Raw genomic sequence first — 19795 nt, forward strand, 5'->3', positions numbered from 1 at the left:
GTGTGAATTTGTGGTGGCTTTCCAGGGTGTCTGTCCTACATAACTGCCAATTTCTGCTTGTTTTTTATAGTGTTTAGGATTCGTGCTCCGCTTTGCATGTGAGGAAGATGACCTAATGCAATATAATGATTGTGTCCCTTCACACCAATAGCACGTAGGTTATCCATCTTTTAAACAACAGCCCAAACAAAATGACAGGTGTTATATTCTCCCTCCTTCTACCTTCATGGAGGTGCGGTCCCTCTGCCTTCAGTCCTGCATGTGTTATCTGCGATTGGTTGTTCTCTGTTCTGACACTGAGGGCAGCAAGAAATTGACAACTCTTGCATTTCCAGTACTTACAAGTAAATGACATTGCATGAAGTGCTGACCTCATCATGACTGTCAGGACTCTGCATAGGCAAGCACAAAGCATTTGGTTTTTAATTTGTCAGTGTATCCTCTGCTTGTGTCCTTTATCTGTCACCACACTGAAGCATTTCTCTTCTGCAATCAGCCTGTTTGTGCTTGAGGTAATTTCATAGATAAAAGCTACGTTTCTACCTTAAAATCTTGTGCAATTTATGGAAGAAACTTAGGCTTTAAGCTCACTTTTCCGCTGGGTGTATAAGGACAAAACCAGAAGAAGCTGATTGAAAGGAGTCTGTGACCAGTATTATGAACTCAAATCACACAAAAGCCAGCAGGAGGCAGCTGCAGCTCCCCAGAACACATAGTATACAATGTGATGACCAAGTAACATGCTCCATGTACTCTAGCTCTATCATTGCAGCCAGTAACCACTGAGAGGAAGGTGCTGACACCTCCCTGTAGTGTACTGAGAGAATCATGAGGTACTGCTTTGTAGGAGGGAATCCATTTTGGTCATGTTGTGCATGTCTCCTGAGCCCACTGTAAAGGATACAGCCCTGCTAACTGAGGCATGCCAGTTGGCTGCACTGCAATCCTTGCCACTGCTCTGCCACCAATTTGCATGCCTTGCTTAACTTTGCCAAGTTGTAGGGAACTGGACATGCACACTAGACGTGTGTTTTCAGTCCTTTATTTAAGGTAAGAGTGTTTTAGATGCACTGCTACTTGTGTATGCCGCACCTTTTTTCCTTTTTCAGCAATGGAGAAGTCCTACTTTATAGGGGACTACAAAAAATGTGTTGTTAGAGCTCACAGATATGGAGCTGTAATTGCTCTCAAAAGATGTAAGCAGACTTTTCTGAGAACTGAAGAAACCGGGACTTGGCCAGTGAATGGTGTGGTAATCCACAGATTAGCCTTCCCAGCAGCTAAGTGTTAGTGGTAAGACTCCTTTCACTCTTCAGTGGTTTAGGAATGCTGTTCTCCAGCATCTTAATGTAAGTACAAAATACAGGTTTCAACTGTACTGAAGCAACCCAGGAAATGGGTTTTGCAGTGTTGTGAGGTATGTTTTGACTTGGGGACAGGTGGCTTGGACAGGTTGACCTGAATATCTGTCACTTGAAAGCAGTTTTTCTTGTCATTGTTTAATCCTTGAAAATAAATTACCAATTTTAGGGCCACTGAATAACAAAAACTCTGAAACTGTTAGCAGAAGCAAAAACTTCTTTCAGTGCTCACTGATCCCGTCTTGTTGACATCCATGGTTATTCATGCCAGGATAAGACACCGACTGTGTAAGAAACTGCTTGTGTGATGGAGTTAGTGACTGTTGGCAAATGTTGTTTTTACGATGACCATCAGAATGTAAGCATGTGCAAAAACAGGCGTAGGGTTATGACACTGTTTTGACGTGGTTTGGGTTGGTTTTTTTTTCAGAAGTGGACACTTGTTCATCAGCAGCAGGACTGAGTGCCCAAGCTAAAGGGCTGCCAAATGACTGATACTTCTGCTACTGCTTATCATAACTTGGATATGAACTTTTGGCATAAAGATGGGAACAATTAGTTATCCCTGGAGTTTCCCCTCCCTTGATTGTTTTCTAAACCTATTGAGTTACTGTGTTGTGTGTGTCCTGTATATTTTTGTTAGGAAATGTCTTTGGCAACTTTTGTTTGAAAGGCTTTTGCATTTTATTAGTTTTACACATTGCTCCACCCACCACTTGGAACTGACCAGAACTGTCCGCCTTCAAAGGCTAAACACAAGAGTTATTCATGTTGCATTTGGAAATACTGTGGAAAAATCATAATGCAAACAGTAAGCCAGATGGAGAATTTTACAAGCATCTTTTCATGTCATGAATGATGCTGTCTCTCAAGGTTATGGGCTTTCTGCTCTCTTAACTGCTATTTCTTTCCATCTGGCTCTGTTCCAGAGCTGTTAAGTTTCAGACGGGGAGAAAAGGGAGATTTGGACTCCTCTAAATTTCTGAGTCCGTATTTCTGTGTGGGGTGGCTGGTGACAGCAAGCTTTGTGTGTGAGAGTGCTGGCATGCTGAGCCCCCGCGATTAGCATGCTGATGGTTGCTCCCTGCAGAGCTGACCGGGCCGCGCTTGCCAGGCTGTGCCAGGGGCACACAGACAAAGCCTTCCACCCAGCGTAGGGAGGGCTTCGGTCTCCTGCTGTATACACTGAGAGCTACCCGGTATCTTCTGGTCTTTCTTTCCTCAGCTCTATGGAAGTGGAATTCTCTGTTGTTCAGGTGTCACCACACATTTTGGTGCTCCTCCTCTCAGTTCGTAGGGCAGGATGCCTCCAGTTGGAGTTTATACATGAGAGACCTTAAAGGGTACCAAGCTGTATGTTGTAGCTTCATTTGTCTGCTCATCTATCATTGCATCTGCTGATTGAGCAGCACATATATCTACTAACTTGTTCTCTTGACCTTCAGCACTTATCTGCATATAAAAGCTTCACTGGTTCTATAAACGGGTGGTGGTGTACATGCATATAAATATACACTAGACGTATGTGCACACAAGCAGATTTGATTGCCTCCACACAAACCTGTCTGTTATCACCCTTCTTTGGTTTCAAAGTGGTTTGTATCATGTTGGGCTTATTCTTAGTTATTGATTAAAGTCACAGTAAGGAACTCTCAAAGTGTAACTCCTCTATGAAAAGTACTGCAGAGGGAAGGTTACTTCTGCTAATAGGCAGAGGCCATCTGATGTGTTGCTTCAAGCATCTATTTGTGGAGAGAGCACCTACCTCTGTTCCCAGTGGCTGAATTAAGCTCAGAGGGGCAAGTGGACAGTTGTGTGTAATAGGAGTCACTGGTTTGAGTTTGTATTGACGTGCAGCACATTTTATGAACTGTTTGCTTTAAATGGTGGAAGTTCCACATCTACCTTAATCACTTATTTTAGAAACCCAGTTGTTTCTTTTCTGGCTTGTAACACACTGAAATCCTGCTGGCAGCCTACAGCAGTAGGTGAGGAAATTAAGAGGGCCTTTTTGTTTACAGAAATTGCCAGTATCTGGGTTTGGAAAGAGAAAACAAATTTGTTGCAGTTGTACTTGGAATAAATAAAAATAAAAATAAATACAACACAAATAAAGAGTTCCATTTAATACTTATCTGGTGTTCAAACATAACCTGTACTGACTTCCTAAGTTATGTGACTGCAGTGGCTTTGGTTCTTCACCTAGCTAACGATGTGACTCTTAGTAGCTATTACTGAATTAGGGAGATATTGGTTTAATAAGATGACCTTTGCAACTGAGGAAAAGTTAAAACTATTTTTGTGTGTGTGTGTACCTCATTTCAGGATAATATCATCTTATTCTTAAGAGGCTGCAAAGAGCTGGGACTTAAGGAATCTCAGCTGTTTGATCCTGGTGACCTGCAGGACACCTCAAACAGAGTAACTGTCAAGTAAGTATAACAGCAGTTTGTGATTAGCATGTTACAACCTCACATGCATGCAGTTAAATGGTAAATATTTGAGGATAGGCAAAAAGGATATAGAACTGTCATTTATGTAAAGCAAATAGGAAGCTGAGGTTTTTGAAACCTTCAGCACTGGGAATAATACATTGTTCTCTTTAGCAGCCTTTCTTTAAAGGTTATGTTTTTCCCCCAGAGAAAATAGCCACAGCTCTTTTAAAACACTGGTTTAGTTTAAACAGTGAGATTGTATGGGACTTAAGAGGTTTCCTGAGTCTAAATTGATGACATTTTTTTGTCTATCCGACTAACAAACTATGTAATCTGGGGGAAAAAAGTCACTTCTCTGTTGTTACATAACTGTTTTGAAGATGCCTTATAGGAAATTGATGGGTCTCTCAGACTCTACAGGATGCAGACAGTGAGCTTGTCTATCAAGAACAGTATGTTGTGACACAGTATTTGGGCTGAGAACTTCTGTCTAACCTGCATGGAAATGGCCCAGTTTAGATAATTCTTGCCAAAGCCACACACCTTCTACCACATGAGTTACTACACGCATGTTAAGGGGTTCTCCTTAATAACTAATTCAGTTAGTTCAGTTCAGCAATGGTTTGTACACTCTTTGTGAGATGCTTGTATTTTCAGCATTGGATTTATGAAGTGATGTAAAAGATAGATGTGAAACTGGCACAGAAGGAATTACTTGTCTTGCCCAAGGTAGCACAAAACAGTCTTTAGTCATAGTCTGCATGGCTGGAGATTGAGGTCTTAAACGAAAATTCCTTATAGGGACGATTTTGTTGTCATGTTGGAACAGAAGCAGTCAAGCTGTATTTTTTACTAGTTTATTCTAATGGCAGTCAGACTCCTCACCCCCCAAAAATAAAAGCTCCCAACACTGCTTCATAGAATTAACAAGAAACTTACTTGTTTTCTAGGAGTTTTCACATTTTTTGGTCTGTCATGTAATATTAAAAAGTTATTGTTCTACAGATAGGCAAATACTGCTGAGTTGATTGAATGGTCTTGCTTTATTTGGCCAAAGTGATCACTAATGAAATCCTGGTTAGACATATGCATTTTAGAAAAGTATATGGAAACAATTTACTAAATCTCAGCAGCATTCTAAGTTTTTCCCTTCTGGCATTGAAAGCTGGGCAAGTTTTCATGGTGTTCAAGTGCTGTCTGGGAAAATTCAAAGGTTCTGAAAATCACATTGGCCGCCTTCTTTACTTTGAGGAACAGTCTCCTACTTTTTGTTCCCTTACAAGTTTCTGTCTCTGGTACGTGCCATTGAGAGAGGACCATGTAATGAGTCTGCAGCCTTTTCCCAGCCTTGTTCTAACAGTTCTGTGTTCTTCATGACATCCTGTGAAATACTGACAATGAGTGGCTGCAGTGAGTTGCAAAATAGTGCCTAATCTCCAGATAGAACCAGGGATAAATGGTCCTTATAAGAAGCTGCATCTTTAGGAGTTGAGGATAGCAGAGCATCTGGTAGCAGCTCCATTGAGAGCAATTCAGCACGTGAGCCTTTTCCAGCAGGAGTAAGAAACTGTAGAGTAGCCTCAGCCCACAGCTGACTGTGATGCTCAAGAGATGTGAAGTGGCTGACTGGCATGGATATCCTTCCCCTATCAACTCTTCAGAGAAAGCAGCTGTGGAAGTGGGCCAAATGTTTTCCCAGGGCTGTCCAAGTTCATGCTGAGTAGCTGCCTGAGGTGTACAAGCCAACTCCATGACTGTTGCAGACAAATATGTTTGAGACTGTCTTCATCTAGCTAGATCTCAAAGTAGGAAGGTGATTTTTTTCCATCTTTGAAGACGTTTGGCTTATTTTTGTTGAAAACAGTAAAAACTGTATTATTGCACATGTGCAATATAATGACAGTTCTTAACTTTTTTCATATAGGTGCTAATTGGAGTATGTTTTAGATCTATTTTATTTTTCTTTTATCATTCAACTTACAAAGCTTGTGAGTTAATGCTGCAAAGAATTTCATCCCGATTTATTAAACAAGACTTTTTTTAGGACTGTTTCATATTTCTTAGCACTTAGGTACTGACTGATAAAATGTTGGCTTGAGATAAGTTATCAAAAACTTCTGGTTTTAGCTTTTGCCTATATTTAGGCTTTTGTTATTCTCACAGCTTTAAGTTCATTTGTTTTTGTTTCTTGTCAGGTAACATTTAGTGCTGGAGTGGATCATGTTATAGTAGAAGGCAATTGACAATTCTATTACATAATAATAAGGAAACAATCTGTGCTAAATCTGAAATATTCCTTTTTCAGCACCTAAATGTGATACACATTTTCTTTGTTCCTTTGTTTCTAATAATATCTCTGCTGAATTTTGAACTGTTGTTTATGTTTATGCACACTTTCTGCTTTATTGTTTCTTCAAACTTCCATCCTTTCTGATGAACTTTGCTGCCCAGTCTGGGTTCTACATTCAAAAAGTAGAGTGTGCTTTACACAGCACATTCTGTTGTAATGCCTTCTGTCTGTGGCAGGATCTTCATTTCTTCATCTATCTGCTTTGCTCTTCGTATCCTCAGAAACAAAAAACCTGCTATATTTCATTGATTTCCTTGGAGTCATATGCATCTTCAGTTGCTTTCAGAATCTATATGAGTTGCATGATTTATCACTGAGCAAAATCTGACTTCTGGATAAACGGCAAAGTTGATTTTAGCAATAAGGACTTTGGTCTTTTTGAATGAAGCAGCTCAGTTTAAAGGAAATATTTTTGGCACTGCCCTACTTTACTGTGGGACTGTTACAAACATGTTTTCTTCTTGAACTTCCAGAAGTATCATTTAATGATTGAAATAATGGTGACAAAGTACTCCCACGTTATGAATACATGAATGTGTGAACTGCATCTTCTTAGCTTTCATGTCTCTCTAGCTAGCAGAAGCATTCTGCAGACTTTTATTGGGGAAAACGTGATCTGCTTCATACGTGCTTTTGAAAAGTGGGTCTGCATTCTGATTTTTTTCCCTTTTGTTTTTGTATGTGTGTGCATGTGCAACCAGGAACACTGACTGTAGCAGGAAGCTGAGAAATGTAAGTATGTGACTCAGAATATTTTTTATTGGGTATATTTCTGAGATGTCCTCCTGCATACAAATCTTAACTGTGTTGTACTGGAAACTTAGGCAGAGCTGCTATGGCAGAGCAGCCATCTTTGGTTAGATAAGGAAGCCAACTATCTGAACTTTGTGCTGTCAATTGTGGCTTCCACCTGAATGGTTTGATTCACTTATTAGGCTACATCCTTGCAGCCTTATATGAATATACTGGCATAAAGTGAATTTGCACAAAGTATTTAAAATGAAGCAAAATGATCATTATATCTACACGCCAATCTTTACAGTCATATTTGTTAGCTTTCCCATTCTTCCAAATAAATATTTTCCCAGAAAGATTAATCCCACTGAGCTTTAATTAATTGTTGATTTGAACTAATGGTGATGAATACTAGATTCTGTAATTGTTAAGTAGAAAAAAAAATAGTGGAAAAAAATTGTTAAGTAGAAAAAAAAACTTTGTTGGAGTCAGAGATAATTATTCTTCCAAAGCCTAACAAGCTGTCTCTTCTTTATTGGCATCATCAATTACTATAATTCAATTTTATATTTAGCTCATATCCCTATAGACTGCTAGGGAATGCCAAGGCTATATGTATTTGTATTGGTGTATTGTTTTAAAGGTAAAGTTCCAAAAGCATCCTCTACAATGCATTTGTAGGCTATATATACCTTCAGTGTATATTTTCCAGGTGCATATAAGTGCAGTCTCAGCTGGCAGCCAATCAGAATTGCTTGCAAATGTGACATTATTTGGGGTGGGAAAAAAAAGCTACAGATAAAAGCAGGAGAGAGTGATCAAATGCTAGAAGAAATAAAGAGAAATACTGCAACTTTCACCAGAGCACTGAGCAACAAAATGAACTGGTCACCTTCCTGATTGCTAGGAATACGAGATATGGCAGTGTTTTCACTTGAGAACACGTGCCATAAGAGACTGTACATAAATGAGTTGTTCTGTGTTGAATAGTGTTTGTTGAATGAAAACAGTTCAGATACTTTTTTTCCCATCAAAAGACCAGAAGAGTCTTGGCAAAACCACCTCCTTTTCCTTATGACAGTAGTGTCAATTTGTAAGAAGTTCTTAAAATGAAGGGAAAAAAACAAAAACAAACTTTGAAGTGTACTAAAAATATTATTCATTGTGTGTATGTTATTTATACAATGCACAACAACTGTGTTTTCAAACAGGCAACCTGTTTGACATGCAGTGCTTTGTGGGACTTTGGACATCACACTTGAATGAGAAATGGGAACATTAGAGAAAGTTGGAGAAAGGGTAATCAGAAGTGTAGTGTATGTGACTGAGGTGGAAGTACTGAAGGAATCTGGTTGTGTGTTTTAGGGAAGAACAGTCTGGCAGAGGTAGCTGTCACTGCATCCCCTCAGATTGTCTTTCTCTTTCATACTTTGTTTTGTAGTGTGCATTATATGGACCTGTCAGTACTTAAAATACTGTATTTCAGTTTATTCAACTTTTGGAAGATCATTAATAGCAATTGTTAGAGGCGATTATAATTCAGTTTTGGTTGCACCAGCTTTCCACACCAAAATACTTCCTGTTTATTCTGCAGTTAAATGCTTTGCCATGCCATGGAAGAGACAGAAATAATAAGCATTATATGAGAAAATGCCGTAAGTTCTGTGGTGTTTAACCAATGCAAAACACCAATCTAAATTAATTTTGGTGAGCAGTTTCCAGTTCAAATTGCTATATCACAGGTACCGTTCAAGATATTGCTGCCCTATAGCTGAGGACACGTGGGTTTATGGAACTGTTTGCTTTCCTTGTGTGACATAAATGTCACTGCTTTTGGAGGTGCTGGATTTGACCATCCTGAACATCTTAATTTCTCCTTTCCTAAAACAACCACGGCACCAGCTATGTCAGATCAGATTTCTTTTGCTGCATAAACATTTGAAAGTGCAATTCTTGGCATTTCTTCTCTGCTGGTTTTGAGGTGACTCTTGTTTTATGGATAGACATAAAGTCAGAACTTGAATGAAACCATGAACTCTTTCCCATTTGGTATATTAGAAACCATCAGATGCTCATGGCCTTTAATTGATCACACACCGAGCATTTCTTAAGCTAGCAGAATACTGGGAGTAAATGTTCCCATATCTAGTAAAGTACATTACGATGATTAAAAATTGAACTACCTTTTATTTCCTTGAAATGGGCAGAAATACATTTCAGATGTTCTGTTTATTCCATTAACCATAACTGTTTCAATTAGCAACCACTAGTACAAGTACTCCTTAGGTATTTGGGTTTTTTCTATTGTATGTACAAATAGGCATATTTGCAAATGTCTTTTCTGGACAGTTTCAAATTTCTTGCCTAGTTTTTCTATTCAGGTTTATTTTTGCTGTTTACTTTCCAGGCAGACACGACAGGACCATTTTTTATAATACCAGGAATGTAATGTATTAAGTTACATCTTCTGTTGGCCTGATTAAATTTTCATAGTTGCCTGATGTGTTTATGCCGAACCACTGTCAGGTTCTTCCCTTTCTACTGAGATTTATGGCAAAGTTTTGTGCTACTGGACAGTTTAGAATAAATGAGAAATGCTTAAGGGAAGTAAATTAAGCTAAGTAACTGTGAGGATGGCTTCAATTAATTCTTATTAACTTCTGCAGGTATTAGTCACCATTTATTGGCTAGGAAAAGCAGCAAACAACTGCACATCATATAGTGGATCAACCCTGAACCTGAAGGAGTTTGAAGGTTTGCTGGCACAAATGCGAAAGGTATCTATCTTTTTGTTGTCTTTTGGGATTAAAAATTTAGTTCAGATGATTACTCCCATAAATAACACGTTTGTTGCTAAATGTAAGAGAAGTGGTGGGTTGGAGTACAAATTACTTCGTAAACCCCTGTCTCCTTTGAAAATGTTTCTGACTGTACCAAGCCATAAACATGACTTTCTTTGGCAGCCAGCTTTGTGGTGATGTTAATGATGCAGCAGTTGATGTGAAACAGGGCTTGAGAATTGTCATCTGGTTCTGTCATCTTCATTTCCACAGTTTTTGGTTTGAATTATTTTCATTTATGACACAGAGCTTTAACTTGAAGAGCTGAGACTCAAAAGTAGGCTGGTGGGACTTTGGAGAGAAGAGATTTATTTTCTTTAAAACATAAATTCTCGTGAGCAGTTCTTTCTTTTTTAAGTTGTAACATAAAGCATTAAACCAAAGTATCTAAATAAAACTGAAGGGTAGAAGGAAGAGATTATGCTTTACAAAGGGCATAGTTATGATGAACCTGTGTTTTGGCAGGCTCTAAATTCTGACTGAAAACAGATTTGGTGGTGTATGATAAGCTGAGCTCTGATGGAAAGGAAAAGTTGCTGTTGCTGTAGAGTGGTCTGGGGACTTATGGCTGAGCCCTAAAGCATGCCTGCAGCCTTGCAGTGGGATACAGCCTCAGCAGTGGTTAGCACTGGTATCCATTCATGCATTTTCTGGAACTGGAAGCAGCAGACATGGAGGAAGATAGAAGCACCTGGTTCTGATGTTACATATGTTGAGCATACAGCCCATGAAGTAACATGCAGATACCTTCTCCAGCTTCCTGCCTGCCGCTTCCTTCCCATCCCACAGGTTTGGGGACCATGGGAGACTGTTTTCACATTGTCATCCCCAAACTCTGAACTCTTGCATCTGCACCAGACAATCCTTGCTCTTGGATTTCAGAGGGCTGTTGCTGGGCTGCCCCTAGACAGGAAGTGATATTTGGCTGATTGATATCAGTTTCTGCATCCCAGTGTCACAGGAGGCCCTCAGTTAGATTGATAACATCCCCATTTGTGAGCACAAAGCAAGTGGAAATGCGACATTTCTCCTTCTCTGTAGAGGTTTATTTTGGTCTTCATTTGAAAGGGCCTTCGCTAATCACTCAGGACTTCACAATGCAGAGCGATACAACCGAGACTAAGCACAAAAGAAATTGAGCTAATACTTGAGTTGTTTTCAACTCAGTGCTGGAAGGAGCAGTCCACACTCCAAAGTTTGTAATCTGGAAGGCAAAACAAAGGTAACCATCAAAGCTAAGGCAGAAAAATGTGTAAGTTGATTGAGTGTTAGTGCAGCACGGTGCTACAGTTTATCTTTTAATACTTAATCGACAATATAAGGCTCCTTTTTCTCCATGTCATATTTACCCATCTAATGAATCATCTGTAGGGGCATTTGGTATGACAAAGGCACAGAACCCCAGAGGTAGGGATCTCAGCAGAGCTCACAGCAGAGTGCCTGGCAGGCAGGGCAGAGCCTGCAGGTTGAAGACAAAGCAAGAGACTGGGACTTGATTTGTTGCAGATGTTGGAACTGGGAGCAGAGCAGAGATCTCATAAAAGCTGAAAGCTATATACTCCTTTAATGTAAAAACAGAGCACTTCACCGTCCTGAAAAGTCTGTTCAGGTTGTGCTGGTAATGAGGGTCACTGGCAACTCATATTGAGTTCTGCTCCTGTTCCCCGGCGGTACTCCATATCAGCTGTCGTGGCCTTTTCTCTTTCTAAATTTAAAGAGGATTTGGTTGTAAAATTGAACATGTTAATCATGCTGTGTAACGCTCTGATGTTCTTTATAGCTGAGCTCAAGTGCTGAAAAGACACTTTATCACATTCTCTACAGGCAATTTTTTTTGCACAGAATTTAATAATTAAGTCTTCCATAAATTCAGTCGGGCTTGGTTCTTCCACTATAAATCCCCTCTGCTCTCCTTTTTTAATAAGGAAATCAAAGGACAGCTTAGATGTAAGTTGTCTTGGATTCATTTCTTTCTGCTTCCCATCCTGAAAAGACTATTCATTTCTAATTTTATTCATACCCTTGTGTTTCTAATTTCATTAACTATTTGGATATGTGTTCTTCGTTACTTTTAAACTGGAAATTCCCAATGACAAAACATTCATAGCTTCTGATTATATTCAGGGGGTGGAATTTCCTGCAGAAATGCATCTTCCATTGGACAGCCACCCTTCTGCTACCACAAAACAGCATAGTATACCCTGTGCCCTAGTGTGGTGACATATTTTGTTTTTAATTTGATAAGGTGAAAGGCAATGAGCTGTTGTGAGCTATCGGTCCTGCAGATAACCACTTTCTTTTTCCCATTGATAACATTCGGGAGATGACGTTCATTCGGATCAGGACAAGTACCCATTTGTGAGACAGCATTTGTCTGGGAGGGATGTTTGCCAAGGGGAAGGCATAAAGGATGTGTTTGCAGAAGTCTAGGATACCGTTGTGGTGCCTGCCTCCTAATTCCTGGTGAGCTGCATGCGGAATTAACATAAACAGGCTTTTGAAAGAAAGGCCTGCAGAACTCATTAGTTCACAATTGGACTGTTTTCAAACTCTGGAAGATAGCAAGCACAGGACGGGGCTTTTTTGCCTGAGTTTAAGTCCTGTAGCTGCTGAGCGTTTCTGTGTCACTCAGACACAGTGAGTCAGGAAAATGGAAGTGTGTCTGAGGACCGAGAATAGCTGATTGGTATGAAGAGCGAGGGGATTTAGGGAATTTGGATTTTAAAAGGATTTTGGATCATGTCACAAACAGGGTTTGATAGGATTTCTAGTTTTGTTCTTGGATCTGTGTAACCCATGCAGATTTCTAGGAGACAAATCTTTGTTGTCTGGCATTTCTGGCAGTATTTTAACTCATGCGCTAGGCAGGAGTAGGGAAGGAAATTACATAGGGTTCGATTACTGCTTTGTTAGATACATTTTGTTTTTAGAACGTATTTTAATTTTGTTTGCAGTGAAGTTACTCACTGATGCTATCGCAGTTTAGCTTGGTCTTAGGGAACCTCTGCTGCTGCCCTTAACGTGGTATTTTGGCAGCGAGTGGCATTAATTGAGCCTTCTTCCTGAGAAGGCTGCAGGACGGTGAGTTTGCTGTTTCCAGCTCACCTCAGGCCTCCTGTCTGCATGTTCATGCAATGCTCTCCTCCTGTAGCCACTTCTGCAGCAAATGTGCTTTGTCACAGAGGTGCACATGGGGACGTTTGAGGCTGATCTCGTCACTGGTTATGCCAATGATGGGTAATGCCTGTGCAATCAGGGCTGGTGGGAGCCGAACTGAACGTAGCTTTTGTGCTCCAGCGAGTGGTGACCAGGGGGTGCTTCTGGAGGGAAAAAGAGAAACAACAAAAAAAGCACATTCCTACGTCTTTGGGTCACAAGATGTCAGTCTGATAATGGCACCCACATTTTTGACTTTACTTACTGTCGAGGGAAAAAAAAACAACACAGGTTTATCTTTGAATAAAAGTTATTTTTGTTTTTCTCCGTCTGTGTTATTGTAATTAATGTTAAGACACTCTCTAAAACAAGGGATTTATTATAATACAGGGGTGAGGATGGCTTCTATTGACCTTTTCCCTCTGCTGGAGTTTCAGTGTTTTAGTATGTGCTGCTTGCACTGGAAAGAATTTATAATCACAGGGCTGTCAAAGACAACCATTGTTCTCACTGCTCTGAACATGTGGGTCAGCTACAAGCGCTTTCATATCCCCCAGAGCCAGGAGCTGGCAAAGAGTAAAGAGCACAACTGAATTCTTCTGAGGCATCAGGAAAAGCATTTTGCATATTTTTCATTGCTGATTGCTTCAGAAAGACATCCCTCTTTCATAACAGGAATTTCTCTTCAAGGTAGAGGGAGGCTGGGGCACACTGCTTCATTATTTTGCTGAGCTGAAGCAGCAACAACAAATGCTGTCTGCTGGTGTCCCAGCCAGTTACAATAGATAGGCAAGGGGAGGGGGAATCCTTTGCAAAGCAGCAGACTTAAACCTGATGCAGGCATGATGTTAGAATTGTAGTGCTTTTGTTGCTGCTATGGACTATGAACGACAAGTCATGTTTCAGGTTTCTCTTGGTTTTGATCACTTTATTAACTCAGTTGTTGCAACTTTTTCACAGCTTATAAATCTAATCTAATATGTATACTTTGCTCTTAATCAGCATAAAATTGGGTTTATTGCAAGCTTGCACTTTTGTTACGAGGGGGAAAAGGGTAGAAGCAAGGACAGGGGAAGAGGTTTTTAGTTCTTCGGAAGATGCTGCGTTACCTGCTGTGTAATGAATCTCATTGGTATGTCAGTGGCTTCTTTATGAAGAGGTACTTACTGTACTTCATGTAGGAAACAGAGGATATCGAGAGCCCAAAGCGCAGCATTCGTGACAGCGGCTACATAGACTGCTGGGACTCGGAGCGCAGTGATTCCCTCTCCCCCCCGCGCCACGGCAGAGATGATTCCTTTGACAGTCTGGACTCCTTTGGCTCCCGCTCGCAGCAGACACCGTCCCCAGATGTAGTGCTCAGGGGAAGCAGTGATGGTGAGTACTTGTCGCCACCAGGCATGCGTTGTCTCTGGAGTAAATGTGCCTTTCAGAAGCTAGGCACGGAGTCTGAATCATGCTAATCCTGCAGGAGAGCTTCACTGTGAATGCTGATTTGTGCTCCCTGAGGTTCGGATGACTTTGCCAACAGCTAACTTGAAGTCTGTCTCAGTTTGGATAGCATAGTTTTGGAAAATGAGTTACATCATTGCAGTGTAATTTTATTATTGGGATAGTGCTTTTCTGGGTTATGGTGTAAGAGGATGTTATGCAGACTCATTTTAACTTTCAAGCTAGGCTGGAGCAAGAAATAAAAGTGCAGAAACAGGGGAAATATTGAAGCAAATAAAATGTTGCCTAAATAAACCCTAGACAGATAAATGACCTAGAAATATCTTGGAAATGTCTGATACTTGTCTGAGCTTTGAAGTCTGATATAAAACATGCCACCAAGTGCCATGTGAGCTTTCGTGATATTTAGAAAACTGGGCAACTGAACAGCTCCCACCATCAGAGCTGTGGCCATATCTGTATGCCTTTGAGTCCAGCTCTTGCCTTGTAGGTGGTGTGCTGCTTCTGCATCTTTCTTGTTTGATTCCCAGAGGCTTTCTGAGGCTTGCAAATGCAGCATGTGATGTGGGGAAGGGTTTTCTGGGGGCAGGTGTAGAGCATGCACTGAGGTTGCCTACTTTGAGCAGGATTCTAGGTCAGTAACAAAGAACGCTTGATTCAGACTCCATCTGCTTGGTTGCATTCATGACGAACGAATGAGTAAGTCGAACTTCATCATCAGACAAAGTTATATTCAATGCACGAATCCCTTCTCTTTAGTAATGTTATTAATTTAATAAAAAAGGAAGGTCAGAAAGATATTTTGGTAGGAACCAGATGTTCATACCGCTTTTGGCAGTGCGAAGGAAACTGGTGCTAATCATAACCGGATGCCTGAGAGATTTCCTGAGGTGATGGGGAACTCCTTAAAACTGAAAAGTTGGCAGGGAGAGCCAATATCACAGATGGATTGTAAAGGAGCTATGGGGAAAGTAGGGTTACATTCTGCTGCTCAGCTGTTATGAGTGGCATGTGTTACATGACTGATCCTGGACAGCCATCCAGAACCAGCCACTGGGACTGATGGCTTGAAAAAGCCTTGTGACCCCTCAAACACAAAACTGAATAGAGGCTCCATGTTAGAAACCATTTTTCTGCCTTCCTAAATGAGACAAAAGTGTGTTGCTGGTAAATAGGAGCTCCTCACTTGTCCTAAATGAGAAGTGTTGCTTCCTCCTGGTTTCTCCCTGCCTGTTGGGAGCTGCTGGGCAGCCTGTCACTCTCCTCCTGAAGCTGCTTCCAATGAAGTTCCGCTGTGTTAGCAGATTTTTGTAAGGTTTTTTGATTGCTTGTTGCCGTAGCTAAGACGTACTGTCTTGTCACACTCTTGACTCCATAACAATCACAAAATAAGATGCAAGCATACAACACTTGTTCTTAAAAGATTCATCTTTAACCATCTCCAGACTAGGGGTGCATGCAGATGTAGCATGCACATTAATGGTTTATTGTGAAGACCCTTTCTAATGCATCCCATTTTCCCTACTTGCTGCTGCTGCCATGACTTCACAGCTGTCTCTTCCAAGAGTTGCAGCTGAGGTGTAGCTTGGCTGACCTCTTTTCTGTCTAACCTCTCCCTGCAGCCCCAACAGGCCAGTGTTTCACTCAGCTGCATGTGTTTGGTGATAGAAGTACTATCTATGCAAAGCTGGAGGGAGGAAAAGATACTCCTCTCTTTTCTTTTCACAGATAGGATCTTTATAGACCTAAGAACATGAAGTAAAATGAAATTATGACTCCTTGTACTCCTAGGAAAAAAAAATAAAATGGCTGGAGATCATGTAAGTGATTGTAAAGCAATGATGAGTTGAGCTAGAAGCATTGAGTAATACCACCTTCCCTGTTGCCACTTGTGGTCAGCATCTCTTCAGGTACTGCTCTGGTGTCCTACATGGCCCCCATCATTTGGCAGAAAGCAAACAAGACTAGTGACAGAGCAGCACAGTGTGTTAAAGTCAGTAGAACTGCAATCTGACCTGCTTCAGAGTCACTGATGAATTCAGAAGCATATAAATCCTTTGCGTGGCTGGCAGTTGTGCACAACGCCTTTTATGAACTCATGTAGGTCCCTCGACACACTGCTGTGTGCAAATCTGTAGTATATAACTGCTTGTTATGGGTTGTGGAAACTGGCTGCTTCTTCTGCTTGGAAATGCAGAAGAACAAAATTAATGTTATAAATGTAAAGCACAGCTGCATCTTCTATTGAGTGCTCTGGCTTAAAGTAATTTTTTTTCTTTTTTTCAAATCTCAGCTGAAAATAATTTTATGATTAAAATATGAATAATTAAATAAGCTGTTTTCCTTTGAAGTACTGAGCTTGGATATGCTTGTAGGCACACAGCTAATGAGGAAGAGGAATCTTTCTTATTTGTCTGCTACTGTTCCAGCATTTCTGTCCGCCTCTTCAAGACTAGTTTTCATGCGATACAAAAATAAACACAAGAAGAAAGAGTAAACAGAATAGCAAATAATGTGAAGGGATCTTCTCAACTGCTTTGAGCTCCTCTATGGCCCTGCTTAGTCTAATGGTATTAGAGCTCTTCAGATCTTTGCTTCAGATATTTGTGATTTTGTGGCTGTCTCCAATTTCTGTTTAGACACGGGCAGACGTTGCCAATCACAGTGCTGGCTGTCATACGCTCTTAATCAAAACTGTCCAAGCAAAACCCTTCTGACAAAAAGTACATTGTGAATTTTGTCTCTCTAGTTGATTTCCATTGTCTTGTCTTATTTTACTGTTCCCTTTCCTTCTTCATCTCCCTCCATGCAAACACTGAATCATGCAATCTGCTGCAAAAGCCCTTTGCAAATAACATTCCTACCATATTTAGACTTCTGTTCCTTCACTCTGCTTTGAATTATATACAAGCTACTTGTGATTTTTATGACTTCATTGTTTTCAGTTTTTCATGAGATAGCTCAGTGAACTGGCTAGTAATTTATTAGCATAGTGAATTAGCAAGAGGACACAGTCTGGGTGGCTTCCCCCTCTCCCCAGGCAGGGAGAACAGCTATTGCATATGCTAGTGTTGCCAAGGGGCCAAGTGCCAGAGAGCCAGCACTCCAAAGCTGGGAGAGCGTTTGAATGCTGGTGGGAGAATTGGCTGTGTGTTTCACTCACTTCAGTCGTCAAATGAGGGCCTGTGATGATGTTACACTTCTGAGAGAGAACTATTTGTATGGCTTCTTTGTGAATTACTTTAAAAGGCTCATGATGGTGCAGGGAATCTGGTGAATGTCTACCAAGTGGCTTCCAAAATGGGGTGGTTCCGCTGGAAATGTTCTTTAATATACTTGCCCTACCATTGGGGAGTTTTATTTGCAACTGTATTTTCAAGCTGGAAAAGTATTTTCCTAACCTTTGTGAATACAGTTTATAAGTGGGTTGTGAATATCAGGAAGCTTAGTTCATATTTGTACAAAATAATCTCTCAGCTCAGTTCATCTCCCATCTTATTCTCTGCAACTCTTCATCTTTCTCTCACCTGTTTTCCTTGTCAACAAGTATTACTCAGTCTTTGCAGTACTGCTCTAACCCACAAACTCTACAGGTTTTCCTCGTACATCTGAGGATGAAGTCTCTTTGTTTTGCACTGGACTGACTAACCAGGTGAGACTGGAGACAGATACCCGAGTCTTCTGATCTACAGCAGCTAATGCTTTTTGTACAATGTTGATCTAGAATGATGCTGGGTGCATTTAAAGTGTAGTTAATACGTGTCTGCAGAAACGTCCACAGATCCCTGCCGTTCTGGTGATGCAGAGCATGCATCCCTTTTTTTTGTTGGAGTTTGGGATATGGAATTGTAAGTTTAGTTGCAAGAGAGTGAACCAGGTGAAATGTACCTAAATGTGCTGCCACGAGTCAGTTGGACATAAGTCAGGTAAGCTTCTCTAACTGTCCTGTGTGAGAGTAACAAATTTGGATTAATCTGACCCAGAGTTAGTTGGAATATCCTGCATGGTGACCTGTGGCTGAAGATGAGTTTTTCAGGGGTAAAAGTTAGGGCTGTTGAAAAACTACTCTCTTTGTAGGTACTGCAGCTTCTACCTTCACTAGCTGATTTTAAAATACAAATAGAGGTAAAAATGGTTTCATTTCTTGGTGCCCACATGCTGCCATTTTTTTGTTGACATCTTCTCTGATTTATAATTTTAAAAAATCTGGATGGAAAAGAAGAAAAGAAGGATTATTTTCTCCTTCCTCACTAGGGAGAGGAAGTGACTCAGAAACTGACCTGCCACACAGAAAGATGCCAGATGTGAAAAAAGATGATATGTTGGCGAGGCGGACCTCACACGGTGAACCTAAATCAGCTGTGCCTTTTAACCAGTACCTCCCAAACAAGAGCAATCAGACTTTCTATGTACCTGCTCCACTTCGGAAAAAGAAAGCTGAACGAGAAGAGTATCGGAAGAGCTGGAGCACTGCGACTTCACCACTGGGAGACAGACCTTTCAGGTAAGACTGGCCTGTTCAACTTCTCCCTTCCTTGGTGATGACGTTTTAACCCTCAACCAATTTGCTGCCTTTTCACAGTACGTGAAGTGCCTTCCGCTGTAATAAATCTCTTGCTGAGATGGTATTGATAAATTGTAGCAATTAGTGAAGACGGTAGAAAAGCTAAGAGTGAAAAATCATTGTCTCAATGTCATTATTTTACTATACAATGCGCGGTATAGCTTGCATTTGACAAGATATTGGTTACTGTGAATACCATGATTGTGGTCTCAGACCCAAGGCTGGACGAAAATATTGTGGATAACCTATTCAGTTCTCAAGACAGTTGCTCACTGCTAAATGATACTGATAAGTAATATTTGATGTATCTAATCAAAATAGGTAATGTTCGTGCTGTGTTTCTTTTTTAATTATTTATTTGATTTGTTTGTTGTATCTTAAAATTGGTATGGTTTATGTAACCGTGACTGTATGCTTCTGCATGCTGTTTTTATCAGCTGATATTTCACTTCTGATTAGGCCTCAGAGGAATTTCCAGTAAAGGGTGTTACCATCTTCCTGCCTCATTCATCTGAATATTGTTTGACATCTTGATAAAAACCAAATTTGTTTGTAATCTATGTAAGTATCTATGTACCAGGCACAACATGCATTAAACTATCTTGTATGTATAATTAATTAGCAAACCTGAAACCATAGAAGAAGAACAAAGTGAAACATCAGGACTGTGTGAAAAGGAGAGAGTGGGTTCCGTGGCTCCTGAGGAAAGCCCTGTTAAAATACAAGCAGATTTGAATCAAGATGAAGGAAATTCCATAGACCAGTCTCCTTCATGTAGTGTAAAAGAAACATCATCACTCAAGGGAAAAGATGAAGCAGAGATCAGAAAGTTAAGAAGACTTGAACAAGCTGGCATTAAGGTCATGTCAGCTGCCCAGCGCTATGGCAGGTTAGCCCAACAG

General features: G+C 40.5%; 1 protein-coding gene and 1 long non-coding RNA gene across 2 annotated transcripts in view; one reads left to right on the forward strand and one right to left on the reverse strand.

The window, feature by feature from the left end:
* The window catches only part of LIMCH1 (LIM and calponin homology domains 1), a 162608-nt gene that overhangs the window by 89326 nt on the left and 53487 nt on the right, over nt 1-19795 (forward strand). Inside the window, exons 4-9 of the mRNA XM_072336855.1 lie at nt 3687-3793; nt 6848-6878; nt 9548-9658; nt 14059-14254; nt 18584-18833; nt 19516-19782. Coding sequence (XP_072192956.1) covers nt 3687-3793; nt 6848-6878; nt 9548-9658; nt 14059-14254; nt 18584-18833; nt 19516-19782 — 962 coding nt within the window. The remainder of the gene's footprint in view (nt 1-3686; nt 3794-6847; nt 6879-9547; nt 9659-14058; nt 14255-18583; nt 18834-19515; nt 19783-19795) is intronic.
* LOC140252322 (uncharacterized) lies at nt 10043-14182 on the reverse strand. The gene is made up of 3 exons (XR_011903605.1): nt 14045-14182; nt 12827-13041; nt 10043-10925 (listed from the first exon to the last, which is right to left on the reverse strand). It is a non-coding gene; the product is annotated as an uncharacterized lncRNA (long non-coding RNA).

The sequence above is a fragment of the Excalfactoria chinensis genome, chromosome 4 (genome assembly GCF_039878825.1).
Source record: "Excalfactoria chinensis isolate bCotChi1 chromosome 4, bCotChi1.hap2, whole genome shotgun sequence".
NCBI classification, from domain to species: domain Eukaryota; kingdom Metazoa; phylum Chordata; class Aves; order Galliformes; family Phasianidae; genus Excalfactoria; species Excalfactoria chinensis.